At 39.7% G+C, this 17,015-nt stretch overlaps 1 protein-coding gene across 3 annotated transcripts in view; it reads right to left on the reverse strand.

The window, feature by feature from the left end:
- Positions 1-14,244, reverse strand: part of LOC137040213 (rho guanine nucleotide exchange factor 18-like) — a 42,318-nt gene extending 28,074 nt beyond the window's left edge. The window contains exons 1-10 of one of the 3 annotated variants that reach the window (XM_067415666.1): positions 14,121-14,244; positions 9,682-9,803; positions 8,716-9,155; positions 8,421-8,571; positions 8,011-8,137; positions 6,334-6,385; positions 5,658-5,702; positions 4,557-4,628; positions 4,317-4,428; positions 2,424-2,619 (exon numbers count right to left, since the gene is read on the reverse strand). In XM_067415666.1, coding sequence (XP_067271767.1) covers positions 2,424-2,619; positions 4,317-4,428; positions 4,557-4,628; positions 5,658-5,702; positions 6,334-6,385; positions 8,011-8,137; positions 8,421-8,571; positions 8,716-8,882 — 922 coding nt within the window. In that variant the 5' untranslated portion in view covers positions 8,883-9,155; positions 9,682-9,803; positions 14,121-14,244. Of the gene's footprint in view, positions 1-2,423; positions 2,620-4,316; positions 4,429-4,556; positions 4,629-5,657; positions 5,703-6,333; positions 6,386-8,010; positions 8,138-8,420; positions 8,572-8,715; positions 9,156-9,681; positions 9,804-12,052; positions 12,205-14,120 lie in introns of those variants that run through there. The other 2 variants (XM_067415664.1, XM_067415665.1) reach the window with 2 other exon arrangements.
- Positions 14,245-17,015: the final 2,771 nt, after the last annotated feature.

Genomic DNA, 17,015 nt, shown 5'->3' on the forward strand with positions numbered 1-17,015 from the left:
AGTGCCATGCAGAGTCATACATAATATTTCCCAGTCGCCACCAAATGGCTTTAAATTTACAGCTTGAACTGAATGATTGTGCTTTTGTGCTCTGAATATAAACACGAGTCACTATTAGGACATGAACACACTGACCAGGAGATGCCAGTAAAGAAATTAATATATATATATATATATATATATATATATATATATATATATATATATATATATATATATATATATATATATATATATATATATATATATATAGAGATGAGTATTTTTAATAAATATATGGGTTTCTGTAGCCAAACATGTATTGCCATCCTTTTTTTAAATATTCTTATTTGATAGAATATGAGGGGATTTCCCCTGATTCAAAGTAATGGACCGTAACAAACAAATGAATCACAGCGTCACTTTTGTTTCTCCTTTTCTGTAAGTCTTGAACTCTGCCAACATTGACAAAGCACTGAATACAAAATAAGTTTTCCCAAAATAGGGAAACAAACAGTCAACAAATGAACTCATAGTTTCTAAATGAACATCTTCTAGGACTTACTGAAACAACTTTACTTGTGCTCTACATTAAACACAAACACAATGCTGAATTAAGGCCCGACATCTTACAACTTAGTGATTTATAAAGGGACAGATTACATAAATAATTTTAATATGACACTATTTACCTCCCTCATGTCATATCAAACCTGTGCAACTAACTTTCTTAAAGGGGTACTTCAGCGCTGGGAAGCTGAATCTGTATTTAAACTGGGTCATTAATGTACTAGAAATGTGAAATTATTTTTGAATTTGGTGCTTTCTAGACTGAGAAAAGACAGAAAATGTATTTTTGTCTCATGGGGATGAAAGACTACAATTCCCAGAATGCTTTGCTGCCCTCTGAGGCCATTCCCAAAGCGACCGCTACTGGATTACAGTGACTGTGTTCAGAAAGTACAATTAAATAATGAACGTGTGTTCAATATAACGAATGAGTTGCTGCGTGAGTCCCACAGCACTAACTCAGATTAGGAGTCAGATTACATTTAACGTCATAAATGAGCTGATGAGCTCTCGTGATGACAGCTGAGGTAATCGCGACCACATTCGCGGCATACATTCAAAACGCGAGTTCAGTCTGGCGCGTTTTCAGTTCATGCCTTTGGAAGCTTAACTTTCATAGAAATTAATTTGAGAAGTTAAAACACTTACATTGCTTAGCATGCGTTTAAATTAATGCCTGCAGCTGCGAGCTGCGCTGTAAGTGTGATCTCCCATCCCCACGCGCAAGTTGAAAACGTGGAAATGGCTCCCTCTGCTGGCTGTAGTATTTAGCCTCTGGCCAAACATTCCAAAGATGACGCAAATATCATCAATTTGCGTCACGAGAGGAATTTTTTCAGTAATAAAATGCATAAATCTCTCGTCTCAGGGGGATATAAGAGGGGGGAGCATGATCATTTGAATATACTCCAAGAATATCTCGGCTACTATTTTCCATACAATGATAGTGAATGGGGACTGCAGCTGTCAAGCTCCAAAACAACAACAAAAACACCAATAGTTCCAATGGTCTGATTTTCTTAAAAATGTATCTGCTCCTCAATTAACTTATCATATAACTTCAAAAAAGACTTGGGATATAGTAATTTTTTTATAAATGTATGCTTGTTTTGGAGCATTTATGAAGAATATCCACGCCGCTGTTTTCCATACAATGACAATGAATGGAGACTGTAGCTATCAAGCTCCAAAACAACAACAAAAACACCAGCAAAGTAGTCCAGGTTCTTACGTCTAGATCTGTTCCTTACTTAACTTATCATATGGCATCAATACACTTGGCATACAGTAATTTAGACTATGTTTATTACACACGCATGCTAGTTTTGGAGCTGGATAGCTCCAGTCTCCATCTGCTTTCCTTGTAAGAAAAGGTGCGGCCTGAATATCCAAATATAATATGAATATTTACCCTTTTCAATTCCAGACGAAGAAAGAAAGACACAGGGGTCTGGAACAACATGAGAGTAAATAAATAATGACCATTTTAATTGTGTGTGTGTACTGTCCCTTTAAGAACATCCTCCTTTAAACTCCCTCAGTCACTAAAAAAACAGATAATATCAAACTTGTTTGTCTGTATGCAAACCTGTAGTTCTCCGCAGCACACATCTGGTTGCAAAACAGCCGAAGCACAAGCAACGCTTCATCACGTGACAGGAGTCAGTAGGTCAAGCAGATGCTTTATCAGTCCTTATTATCTAACGGAAACCCACTAAAAAGATGCAAAGATGCAAAAGCCTCACTAAAAGAAGAAAGTCTGGGTTTTACTGCGACATGCACTGTGGTGGGAGCAGAGCAGTGTGCGTGCGTGCGTGTCGCATGGGCAGCGGAGCAGATGCGCGTGTGCACAGGTGTGTGTTCGTGTTACTCACTCAAACACTCCAGGCCATGCTTCCCCTGCAGGGTCTTGCTGCACAGTGAACATGTGGCCCAGCTGGAAAACGAGCCAGGCACGAGCTGGTGGCCGCTCACACTGCGACGTCGCACTTTCTCACGCTCTCTCAACTCTTTCTCTTTTTCTTTGTCCTTCTCTCTCTCTCTGCTTTTCTCTTTCTCTCGAGTCTTACCCTGAAACAGAGAAATCAAGAAATGTGGAGCGTTATCTTCTGATAGTTACAAAAACACACACACACAAAAGAACATGTCCAGGGGCGTATTCACAAAACATTTTATCTTAGCACTAAAAGTTCTTCTAAACGGCAGTAAAAGTTCTTAGATAAGAGTTTTCTCTTATAACCGATTCACAAAGCTGCTGAGAGCACCTTTTACTAAGAAAATAAAGAGAAGTCTTAAGCTAAGAGTTAAGGTGGGGTTGACCTCGTTGCTATGAATGATGTTATCAGGCTTACTAACTATGACCACAGTGATTGGCTGATGGGGTCTCTGTCAGTGATTTAAATATAGGAATAATGTAGAATGAGGTATCATGCTGCCATATTCAAATAAAGATTTCACCAAATGTCACTCATTAAACTAGTATATGTTCAGCCTCTTACATGTCTTCATCTCGAGAGAATGCAGAATTCAAGTGAAAATGAACAACGTTCGGGAGGAGCACGTTCAAATGGTCTATTCAATCAACGCAAGAGGAGGTTGACATAGTCGAGAGCTCACCTAACGTTCGTTCCTCCACAGCTTTCTGCATCCCTCCGTCACCCCGTTCTTCACTCTCGGCGATACGGGGCAGAACTCTGGGTTTGGGCTAAATTGCAAGCTCTGAGCCCTCGAATCGCTTCAGGAAGCATTTCAAATACGCTTATATTTTTCCTCTATTTGATCATTTGATATATAAATATATAATATCAAAATATGTATTGCATTTATGATGAAACGGTTCAGAACCCAAGGCTCTACTTCCTCAATAGTTTAAGTGCTAAAATGCTTAGTGAAATACTCTTAGAGCAAAAATTCTGGACTGACACACCTACTATTTTCTCCTAGGAGAAAAGAGTTTCTCCTAAATTGGCAAGTTAGGAGCTACTTTTGGCCTAACAATGTTTTGTGAATACGGCCCCAGGTCATATTTCACAACATAAATATAACCTTTAATTATCTAAATCTATATATACAGTATATCTACAAATATCATATTTATAGCTACATATTTTTAAGTATGTGAATAGAGAAATAACCAAATGCCCTTTTCTTTATGGACAGACAGACAGACAGACAGACAGACAGACAGACATGTAGACAGACAGATATGTAGACAGACAGACAGACAGACAGATATATAGACAGACAGACAGACAGATATTTAGACAGACAGACAGACAGACAGAAATATATATAGACAGACAGATATACAGACAGACAGACAGACAGACAGACAGACAGACAGATATGTAGACATACAGATATGTAGACAGACAGAGAGATATGTAGACAGACAGATATATAGACAGACAGAGAGACAGACAGATATATAGACAGACAGACATAGACAGAGAGACAGACAGATATATAGACAGACAGACATAGACAGAGAGACAGACAGATATATAGACAGACAGACAGATAGACTGCCTGTCTTTATAAGTAGATAATATACAGTTGGCACATTGTCTGGTTTAAAGAACAGGTTAAAACTTCCCCATAGTCTGCATGAGCAAGTTAACGTCTTTCTACAGTACATTCAAGAAAAGGAGGAAGTTGCAAGGACACAGAAGTTAGTTAGCAGTAAAGTTCTGCAGAAATGAACACGATTGTTTCCCACGGCAGAAACACAGTCAGGGCATGAGTGATGTCAGTGTGTGTTTGATTACTTTGTCTTTGTTGAAGGATCCAGTCACGCGGCTTCTCAATGAGCTCAGAGTCCGCTTGACTTTGGTGCCTTTTTCCGGACGCTCCGGTCTTTCCCCCTCTTCCTCATCATTTCTACAAAAACACACCAAATCCAATTAAAAAAGAACAAAAGAGAAAAAGAAAAGAACAAGAGTATTTGTAATACAAATGAGTGTGATAATTATATAGATAGATAAGAGCACAAGAAGGTCAAAACTTACTCAATGGAGAGAAACTCGTACCACGTGACATTCCCCATCCCCTCTTTTCTTTCTATGTTTGAATGTTTAGCTCTGAGGGAAAATACAGGATATTCAAGATGAAGATGAAATGAATTCAGTATAAGAAGTCCATTGGTAACAAACATGCTTACTACCACAAGAATACTCTGGATATGTTCGGAATGGCATACAACCATACTAGTCCAACTATTTTTGCAGCATGCAGTATCTGCATAACAACAACTTTGCCAAATTGTACAGAATACAACACACCCAATCTTCCACACTTTGGATCATGGAAGGTTGGGTGACAACTTATGTTTGTGTTATGACAACATATGTTTTTACATTGCTTTACCTTATCAAAATAAGTTAAGCAATTTTCAACTTGCTTTTGTTATACAAGATTTAACAAATGTGTCAGTTTAATGTAATTTAAGTTGAAATTACTTTTTTGTACTTTTTTACAGCATTTATTTGTACAGACTTATTTGTCTGTACAACCATATTTTATATATAACATGTTTGTAACATGCATGCACTACCATTTTTTTTGCATCCCACAAATGCAACAAGCTTAAAAATTCAACCTAAAATTCTCTTACTTGTCTTATTATTTTACCCAAACTGCCAGTATACACAATGTAGCACACATACTTTTTAAAATGTTTCTCATGCTCTTTTTAGAAAAAAATATAGTTTGCTTAAATAGTATACAGAAGTGTGCACTGCGCAGTATGCAGTATGCTAGTTTTCCATTCCGAACACAGCCTCTAGCTAGCCTGCTGTTAGAAGCGTCAGTGACTATGCAAATGTTTCATGACCCTGTTAAAAGCACGCTTTGGTTTCTCATGCAGGTTTTTGAGATGGACGTCCCAACTAGGAAAAGCCTCACCAGGTTTAAAAATACAGCGAGTGATAAACACAGCAGATAAAACACGTCATAAACACGCAAACTTACACAACATGTCCAAGACAGGCGAGTGACAAACAATGCTTTCTATTTTGGGCCTGCAAACCAAACGTGGGCCAGTGGCACTCATTGTTAATGCTGTTAGTTTGTAGGAGGGCACGACAGACTCCTTTACACTGTTTACTTACCCGTGATACTGCTTAAGCTCCTGTAGAACTTTCTGTACCATCAGCCTGAGACAAACAAGACACTGAGGCTAAGTATGTGTGGCAGTGGGAGGGCACATGGCGGGCCGCTGTCCAAATAAAACCATCAGCACAAAATCTACTGCCTAGCTCACACGTACAGGGGCAGACTACATCAACGGTGGGCAAATCACCCACGGCTTTCCATTAGCTTAACTGAAGAATGCCAAAAACGTTCATGTACTTTCTATTAGCTTTGATGCTAATCTATATGCTACTGGCTCCTAAAAGCTGAAATTCATTCAGTCATTGATTCTTATACAACCTTCTAGGGTCATAGGGCTGGAGCCTATCACAGTTTCTCAGGCCAGAGGCAGGGGAAAGCACCCTGTATAGATCATCAGTCCATCGCAGGGCTCTAACACATACACACTCACACCTCTACAGGTAATTTTGACTCTCCAATTCACCTAACCTGCATGTCTTGACTGTGGGGTAAACCGGAGTAAACCCATGCCCACATGGGGAAAACATGCAAGGTCTCCTGGCTCAGCTGGGGCTAGAACCGGGGACCTTCTTGCTGCGAGGCAAAAGTCCTAACCACTGAGCCACCAACTCAAAACATTCTTTTGACAGCAACTATGGAGCTCTTCAGCAAAACATAAATGTGGAAACTTACACATGACTTTGTCCCTCCATAGACTGCAGCCCCTCTTCCGACTCCTGTTGTTCTGGAATTCCAAAGCAATACAAAGTCAGGACTACATGTATACTATAAAAAAATAAAGGTTCTTTAATGGTTCTTTGTAGCACTTTAGGTTCAGTTTTCTAAGCTACAAAAAATATATGGTTGTATAAGGTTCTTAAGGGGGGGGGGGGGGTGAAACACTCAGTTTCAGTCAATCTCATGTCAATCTTGAGCACCTATAGAGTAGTATTGCATCCTTCATATCTTCGAAAAGTCTTTAGTTTTATTATATTTATAAAAGAAATATAGGCTGTACCGAGTCTTTCCGGAAATAACCGAGCGCCTGGAGGCGTATCGAGTGGGTGGAGCTAAAGAATGACGATTGCGAACAAAACGGTGATGTCCTCAAGCGTGGAGAAACCCATGGCTATCTCAGCTAATACAGATATGATCCAGAATCAAATCTGAGGCAGAAATAAATTGAACAGGAGAAACTGCAACAGCAGGACGTCCGTCTCTGTGGTATGTACTGTATTTAGTGGCCTGTCAACATTTGTGTGTCTTTACTCACAGTTTATGAGGACATGATTCGGTTTATGGACTATTGTATGCGACTAAACCTTAGAAGTAGCAAGCAAAATGGTTTTACAGGTCAGACTAGTGTAACGTTATACATAGAACAGCAATGGAGTAACGTTAGCGCATTTGAATGACGAAGCACGCGATCGTGTCGTTTACTGATGTTTACTCACGCGGCGATTACCAACAGCACAGACATTTGAAGCAGTTTTACTCACCGGCTGCTTCCAAAGCAGGACCGAACCTTTATCGCTGGGACCGCTCCGTCAAAAACACACTTGGTATGATTTGGTGAAGTCCTGTGACAGCAGTGACCGTGGAAATCCACTTTGAGACGCGACTGTAGCAGTGTTGTGAAGCTTCCCGTCATTTCTGCGTTCAAATCGGTTCAAATGCAGCGCTGCCTTCCCGGAATTCTGTGCTGAAGCGTTGAAGTCGCCCATAGGAATAAAGTGGAGCGCGGCGCTGACTATAACGACATAAGTGTTCACGGACGACTGGATCTGCACCTGAGAGTGTGTTTATGGGCATGCATTTCCTCTCTCGCTCTAGTCACACGTGCGCACACCCTACCGGGAGAAGAGCCCGTACGGCCCATACAAGGACCTTCCGCTCTATTAACGTCAAGCGGACCCATACTCGAAAAAAACTCTCCGAAACTTGTGAGAAACCGGAAGAGTATTTTTGACACAGAAATACTCTATCAAACGTCCAACATTAGTTTTTGAAACTTTGTCTATGTTTAGGATGGGAATCCAAGTCTTTAACAGTGTAAAAAACTCAGTATGCATGAAACAGCATTTCACCCCCCCCTTTAAGTTTCTATATGGTTCCCTGGAAGCTCAAAAAGATACATGATCAGTGTTTCAGTATCTCGGTTCAGAAAGCACCATATGGTTGATCTGAGCTACCAAACAAAGAAGGTTTTGTGGAAGATGTTAAAATGGTAAATTATTGTGTTTTGATCCTAAAATACCTCCTGACAGAATTAGCATAGGATTTATCTGATCGCTTCAGAGCTAGAGCCCATGAGAACCTGAACCTGCCAGACTGGAGTTGTCTGCCTAATTGGAGAATCATTTCACTAACCTCTGGCCTCTCTGGCAGCCTGCTTAGAAGTCTCCAGTATGCGGGAGACTCTTTCAGCTTGTACTTTTTCATCAGTTGCAAGAATTTCAGATCTGGAATACACTGTCCTCACTGGTGAGGGCGGCTGCTGTTATAGTCGAAAACAAACCATGTGAAAACATTATCAATAAGAGTTATAGCAAGAGTAGCCAACCTAGTTCCTTGAGGACTAGCTTCCTGCAGAATTCAGTGTCTTGTCTACCCTTCTCCAACACTCCTTGAACACCGTGATTGGCTAGTTCAGGTGCGCTTCATTTGGGTTGATGTTAAACTCTGCAGAATGGTAGCCCTCCAGGAGCAGGAGTATAGAGTATTATGTGAATGTCTTGCTCTGTTGTTACTAAGACACAGATATCAGTAGGGACAGTTACTGTTGGTTTGGGTCCTTCACTTTCCACAGCACCAGCCGTTTCTTCCACTGAGCTTTCGGAGAAGGAGGAAGATGGTAAATGGGAACTTTTGTCCAAACACTGGTCCTCTCTTTCCCCATCACTGTCAATGCCGGTGGTGTCTAGACTAAATCTACATACATAACCATATAGTGTTTACATGAATACATACATACATTCAACAGTGTTACTCTGTCAGTTAGCAAACTTCTTAGACATTTGCAGGAAATAACATCACATTTAGCTCTGGAAATGACATTTAGACATTGGGTCTTACCTTCTTCCAAGGTCAATTGGCGACACTGGAACTTCCCAGCTGTGTCTACGTGATGTGGACATAGATCTAACCAATGTAGGAAAGTTTTCCATGTCCAAATCCTCATCCTGCTCAGATTCCGGATAATCCTGGAACTCTAAAGATTTAATCGCAACCAAGCGATCCATGGCTTCACCTCCAGCAAAATTCACAGTCTGGTCTGTCTGGACAAGTTGATAGGAATCCTGCTGAGATCCACTCTCTGATGTGGGCACAGGAGGTACCGAAGGGGTAAGGGCCCTGTCAGAAACAGGTGCAGTTAAGACAGGAAGTTGCACGTCTGGTAGGTCAGAGGATCCAAGTTGTAGGTCTCTGAAATATTCAGAATCTCTCAGTGAAGAGCAGAAGTCTAAAAGGTCCTCCTCGCTGCTGCACCCGTCACTCTCAACCAAGAAGTTCCTCTGAAAACAGGAAAACCATAGACAGCTGACTTTCTTACAGCAAGGTCCCTACATGAGTAATAATGTGAAGTCTAAGTGAGTCTCCTGCTAAAGTCATTAATGGATTGAAAGTGGAAGCAATCAGCTGAACTGCTTGTGTTATGAAAGAAGCACACAGTCCACTAGTAGACACATTCCAGTATCGTTACACTTGTTATAAGGAAAATCCCCATGGAGGAACCAAGGCATTGATCAATGTTTCAAGATATTGCACTACTCTCTTAACTTCAGTTTCAGTCTGTTCCTCTTACAAAGCTATTGCAACTTCAGAAGTCCTCTATATAGTGCAAAATTCATATAGACTTTTTTTGGTGAACTGGATTTTCTTGATATGTTCCTGGGTCAACATCCTGAAAATATTCCTGGAAACCAGGAATCCTGGCTAATGATGTGGTTAAGTTTAGGACAGGGTTTGGGGCCGATGTATCATTCTCTTCAATCAATCATTCTTCCTAGTTTAAGGGTTAGGTTATGTTTAGGGTCTTACCTTGTCCTCAGGAGAACTGCTGAAGAAGACATCTTCTGGGATGGAAGCTGGGGACAAGGAAGAGGAGGAGCTGGGTGCTGAGACCGGGACACTGATTTGTGTGCATGGTTTGCAATCTGAAGCTGAAACACAAACCGTTCCACCATGAATTTTGCTAGGAATATTATCCACAACTGAGAGAACTTCATGTTGCTTTTGATGAGGTGCCTTATCAAACATATTGTTGCCGTCACTTTCTGTGCACCAGACAAAACATATTAGGAGTGGTGTGACATTCTGGATATCTAATTGCATCATATCTCTTGTGTTTATTTGTGAGGATTGTCACAAAGCAATAATAGAGAAATGGTTCTGGAGAGCTAGTGTGATGGCATACCCTAAATAAATATCTTCTAACTTCAAGCAGCTACTGTCAGAACTTATCAGTGGCTTCCATTAACTCTAGCATATTACGTCAACACACAGCTGGAGTTAGTAGAAGCTGGAAGCAATTCCCTGTAAACAGAAGATCTTAATCTGATGTGAAATGGAAGCACTAGTTTACAGAGGCAAAATGTGTTTGATAATTGCTTACAGCCTGAGGTCATAGGAGAACCTATGGTTCTTCAAGAAGCCATCAAAACACGTATGCTTCCATAGAACCCAAAAAATCCATGACTTTTCCTTTACTCTGAACCAATTTACTGATCTGAAGAATGTATGAACTTTAAAATTAACTGGTTTATTCTCCAAAATAGCTTTATTACAAGCTGTAGAACCCCAAAGAACCTGTATTTTCGAATATAGACCCAACATTAATCATCTTTTGCTCAGATTTGTGATCGCCATTATTTAAGGAATGCTACAATTTCCCTCAACTCTTAAGAGTTCCCTCAACTCTTACTTACCTTGAAGCTAAATTAAGGCCCATCAGAAGTGGGGCATTGCTGAACTGACCTTTCCAAACATCTGAGTACCTGTTGATTTGATAACGACAATGATATGGAGTATGACAAAACCCAGGCTCCAAAGTCCAAACAGAAGCTTTCTCCTTCACAGACTGCCTGTCCTTAAACGATGGATGAATGAAGCCTACAGTACTTTTCTGCCGTAAATCATCTCGGCCCTAGACGAATGACAGAGTCTGAGTGCGGTGAGGTGGTTTGTATCTGAATCAGACATGTGATATGTAAACTATAAGAGCACCATGATGCTTGTCATGTTCAAATATCCTTTTATGGCTGCCCCCTTCTTACCATATGCTCCAACATTAATACTTAAAGAGGCCTCCCATCTTTTACAAGGGTTACTGCTGGTCTACCGGAGAAAACTTCAGATTTCCACACACTCCAATGTCTGTGCACACACTAAGATGCGATTTTGGTCTAAATAAAATGAAAAAGGCTCTAAATAGCTGAACCGTGCCATGCACTTGAGCAGCCGAATCCCTGGAGGAAGCTAAACGTTTGCCAATAGCAATTTGCAGAATTATGTTACGCGAGTCTTGAGCTTTTCCAAGAGGATTACGGGGGCAACCCCAAATCTGTAAAGCAATGCAGAGCTCCATGAAATTGCCTTCTCTGAAAATGCACACAATGTTTGAAGCTTCATTAATAGATGAAAAGCAGCTTGAGTACACTCATTTGAATTGGTGTGACTTCTGTTAGAACTAGACTACTTCTGTTTTTTGAGTCTGTCTAGATAGACAGTCAGATAGATAGAGAAGCTCAATGTTTTGGAGCAAATGTGCTAATGGCTAATAGCTAAAAGCAAATAGCTTGTTTTTGCTGTTTTCTCTTTAAAGTATATTAGAGAAATGAGAGGAAATAGAGTGGATTCAAAAAACTTGCATCAATTGTACAAGCGTGGCTCAAAGTTTTATGTTGTTTAGTATTTAAATATAGAGTACATCCGAGTTTTGGAGTCCAGTGATTTCCAATTATAGCTCAAGTTACAGTAATGACAATCCCACACGATTGTCAGAAGTGTGGTTTTGTATGTGTTAACAAAGAGTCACATCAAGAAAGCTGCATGCAAGAGCGCATACCGTTTGCAATGTGACCGGTCCTTTTGAGCACCAGTGGTCTGACAGACCGCAAACACATGTCCCATCACATCAGTGACACACTCAACCACAAACAAACACAGCACCTCCTCAACTATTTATAGTTTAAGGCAGAACAGGCAACCACACCACTGCACAACTCGAGATACACGCATGGCTGATTTTGTGCACTTCAAAAAGCCAACACAAACAACAATAAACCATGGTGAGTGGTTAAACATGATGCATTTATTATAACAAAAGCTACCATGTTTTTTGGTCAGAAATTACAAATTAAAGTATAAAGGAAAGATGCCAAAGATCCAGAAGGACAGTTATCCTCTCTACCTCTTTTGAAAGACCATCGCTTCATCCATGAGAATGACGGCCAGGAATTGTGGAGAGGTGGATCTGCCATGTGGACGGCGCGGGTCTCTCCCAGAGGAGTTAGTGAGCGAGATATTAGGAAAACTATAGAGTCCCACAGCCGGATCAGAGGAGGGAACAGCCAGGGATTAACTAACATATGATTTAAAGTCAAGAGGCACGGCGGCGGGGGCTCACAGCGAGAGAGTGGGAGGGATGAAAGAGAGAAAGGAAGAACCACTGGATCTCAACGGGAGGGAATTGTGTCTAATATTAATGGTAGTTTGCACAATGATTACAGTGATGGTATCAGGTGGCAAACACCACAGTCCCTTCACAGACACTTAAGTCACACTTTACTCATATTTATAGTTTTTGACATTATCAAAACCACTTCTTTTCAGGCTCCTCCCCTTCAATATCCTGCCATATAGAGATACTTTTCACCATCCAATAAATTCCTGTGGCGTGTTGCACAAAGATGGTTTCAGTTGCTACCCAGCTTAGTTCAAGGTTAGTTTGAACAAACTCGTTTTTTTGGGCTCAAGAAGGTGGATTGGTTTTTAGCGGTGTTCATGGTAACTTACACTACACGGCTAACCTGCTCTGTCTGGAGCAGGTTTTATTCTGGGTTAGAGATTGCAAACCCAAACTGGACCAATCAGCTGCAAGTAAAGACACAATAAAGCCACACCCCCTGTTCCAAATTTGCAGTTTACAGTGAAAAAACCATTAGAGACAAATTTGCTTATCCTTTGGCTCTAATTATTTATTATATTTATATTATACGAATTATAATTACTTTTAATTACCTCATATTAATAGAAATATAAAACATCCAATCATAATTCTTTTAAACAACATGTATTTATCGAACTCTTTGTGAACCTAATTATTAGGCATTATACTAATTATTAGGTATTATTAGTCAGCTATTCTTTCATCTGCCTTCTCGAACTAAAGTGTTTATTTGTAAACACATTTAATTTCATGATAATTTTCCAAACGATCTGTTAATCTTTAGAAGAGAAGTGAATCAAACGGACACTTTTATTGGGTGTTTGTCGCACGTGTAACACTTTCAGGTGCACACGCTTGAGAGTTAATCTCAAACTGGATTAATCCTGAGTTGACAGAGAAAGTTTACACCAAGCTTTGAGAAACGGTTGAACTTGATCTAAACCAGGTTGGATTTATCTTACTCCAAACCTACTCTGAAACTCAGAGTTTGTTCAGCTAGCTTTATGCAACAGGCCTCTGGTGAATAAAGTCCTTCCCAATATAATTTTTTCTTTTGAAAATATTGTTTTGCTCTGAAAAATCTCAGATTATAAGTGTTAAATGTCCAAATACTTCTGGGGCCAACGTGTACGTCACAATATTGTAAAAATGCTATATTCATCAATATAGTTTTATCATAAACAAATGAAAATACTATTGTACTACTACTACTGGAATTACCATATAAAATCTTGGTAAATATATTTCAAAGTACTATAGTTTTGCCATCTGATAAGGTCACAAAACACACACCCCAAAAAAACAGTATACCATGGTACATTTTTTGCAAAATGTACAAAAATGAAATCTACAACTCTGCTGTACAAGAAAGTGGCAAACGCCATCCGTGATGCACCAAAGAGCACAAGCAAGCGTCATGATGGTAACTCTTGAAAAATAACCTTCATTTCAAGACAAAAAGACACAACGTCAGATGTGTGATTTTCTACACTTTGTCATGCAGTTGCACCACACTGATCCTGCCCTATACCACAGCATTTCTGCTTAGACAGTTCCTTAAACAAAACTGGTGAAGCAATAATGGCCGAAAGCACCAGTGAATTCCATCAAGTCGAGTTAATGTTGGGTTTTTATAAGGTCAAGATATACAAACTTCATTCAAAACTCGAGGTTAAACGCATTAAAGGTTGCACGATAGCATCTCAGCTTATCTGGAACCTGCAGAAGATAATGAATAGCCAGGCACAGATTCGGTTCAAACTTAACACTTTGTGTGTGAAGCAAAAATCTAACGTTTTTATGTACTCACCCCAATCCAATGAGATAAACAACCATCCGCAACTAGAAAAACGAGGAGTCTGAGACAAATGCACGACTTTCTGCCAGCTGAAACGTCTGAAAAGAGCAGAGTGCTGCGTTAACCACAGCCTAAAACTCACAACACTGCTACAACTTCCTCTTCAGACTGACATCCAGCACAGGCACATGGCCTTTACATGAACACCCATACGGGGCCCTTCTATTTGGACATGATACGATCAAAACATGTTGACAAGGGACGTTAAAATTCAAACTAGGAAAACCAATGTCTTTTGTGTGTGCATTTGATGACGTGATAGCTGCAGCATTCTCACAGTAATGAGTGCACTTGTGCAGGATTTGGTAAAGATAAGCTGAACTCAAATGCTGGTGGTTACCGTGGTGAAAACTAACCCCATATGAAGAGTTTGTTTTCCTTAAGCTAGCTGCTGGTCACACTTCGCTGACTACCAACTTCCCTGGTGTATAATAGCAGTACAGCTCTTAAAACTTAAAACGACAGTACAAATGTACTATGTACGGTACACACACAAACAAACTAACAAACAAGTTTAAGTTGGGGGGGGGGGTAAACTTTTTTTTACACTCTCACTGTTCATAACACTTTTCTAAGTTGTAGCAGAGTTGTGAGTTTTAGGCTGTGGTTAACGCAGCACTCTGTGTTTTTCAGACGTTTCAGCTGTCAGAAAGTCGTGTGTTAGTCTTAGAGTGAGTCCTTGTTTTTTTTCTAGTTGTGGATTCTTGGTCACCTCATTAGATTGGGGTGAGAATATAAAAACATTACATTTTTGCTTCACACACAAAGTGCTATGTTTGAACTGAATCTGGCAGTTCATTATCTTCTGCAATCTTAATGTTAACTGCATTAGTCAACAATAAAAACAAGAATATTTTTTTTTTCTAAAACACTGATTAATCATAGTTTAAAGGAGCACTCCATTTTTTGGGGGGAAAATAGGCTGATTTTCCAAGTCCCTTAAACTGTTTAGAGTTAAACAGTTGATTTGTCCCGTTTTTGAATCCATTCAGCCGATCTTTGTATCTGGCGGTAGCACTTTTAGCATAGCTTAGCATACATCATTGAATTGGATTAGACCATTAACATCACACTAAAAACTGATGACCAAAGACTTTCAATATTTTCCTATTTAAAACTTGACTCTTCTATAGTAATATTGTAGCCTGACGTGGTCATACTCAATTCTAGTCAGAATATGAGTCTGAAACTGCTCCAGTGGGCTGTGATTATGGGGCGTGTTTCAACCGAACTAGGAAAGACATCAATTGGACAGACCTACAACCAATCAGAGCAACGAAGGGACGCATAACGTTACTTGTCAAATGTCAACAGAGCTCAACTGCACTGTGATGCCAAGTCCGCGTTTTTTCCGCGGGTTCTTTTCTATGTCTGCGGGTTGAAGCGACTATTATGTGATATATAGACCCTGGAGTGCGAATTTTAGCAGGCAACCTTGCCACAATAACACACATTTTACCCCCCAAATGCCATTTTTTCACCGGAGAACCCCCCCTAGTAGTTGCCGCGTTTTGTTGTAAAAACTTGGCAGCCCTGTCTGCACGCGCGCTGAAATCAGGCTGGAATACACGATCTTTGCCAGAGTTGTAAAATAATTTAATGATACACAGAGTACTTACCCAACATGATCATCATTTCTGAGAGAAATTGTGATGGTGAATGCATATACAAACAAGCTCTCCGTTTAGGATTCAAACAAATATAATCCAAGCCCCTTTGATGACGTGTATGATTACGTTACTGTTGATCATCTGTCCGTCATCGTCTAAAGCCCGCCCCTGATGATTTCATTGGTCCGAACAGTTTCTGTTCGGGGATAATCACTCCTCTATGGAGCAAGGCCAGACCGAATTGCCCGAACTAAAAGTTTTGTGGGCGGGGCTAAATTCGGCTGGCATCCAGGCTAGTAATATTGTGTACTAAAACCAATGGACAATGAAAAGTTGCACCCATGAGACGGCTGCGAAGTTCCATGATGATTATGCAGGAATGAGAAACTAGTTCCTATATCAGTCTAAAAAAAAAAAAGACACACCTTTTCATTTTCTGAAAAAAAATGTTGTGAAATATTTTTACCATCTGTTCTCGAAATGTATTTTTTTATCTTGTGATGGCAGAGCTCCAGTCTACAGTGTCCTTCATTATCACATTATTAACTGTCTTATCATCACAGTTGAAAATGGTTGTGCTGCTTAATGAAGTGTGGAAACCAATATACAGCCCTATGTTTTCCGGATTCTTTATGAACAGGAAGTTAAACCAATAGAATGCATTCTTGCTGAATAAAAGTTAACATTTAAATCATAGTGATTTCAAACTTTTGTCATGCAAATCGTATGAGTGATTAAAAAAGTAAAATGATTAAAATGTTTTAATAGATTCAATAGTTTTAAAGTGTTTAATTTTTCAAGATTTAAAGTCGAAAGTGCTTCTAATGAAGCCCAATTAAGAAACTATATGTTTATGCAACACCCCCGGTTTCACAGAAAAGGCTTACGCTGCTTTATCTGAAAGCATATCTAAAAATATGTCAGACAGTTCCATTGTTTCGTCTCAAGATGCACCCTTATTTTATTTTTTTTGTTCTAAGGCATGTTTAATATTAAAGCTAAACGTCCTAATTTAACAAAGGCCTAATGCTGGTTAATCTTAACCCTATCTGTTAAACTAGGCCTTTATGACTCACAAATTTGGGTTTGTTGTGAATCAAAATAGATCAGATATAAATGATCACCAATGTGTATCATCCATGCAGTGCAACACATGGTCAAACAAAGAGCAGATGACAGACAGTAATATCAGTGTAGGTTGCAAAATGTTTATTAGGCCACTGACATGGTTGTGGAT

Source organism: Pseudorasbora parva, chromosome 14 (genome assembly GCF_024679245.1).
Source record: "Pseudorasbora parva isolate DD20220531a chromosome 14, ASM2467924v1, whole genome shotgun sequence".
NCBI classification, from domain to species: domain Eukaryota; kingdom Metazoa; phylum Chordata; class Actinopteri; order Cypriniformes; family Gobionidae; genus Pseudorasbora; species Pseudorasbora parva.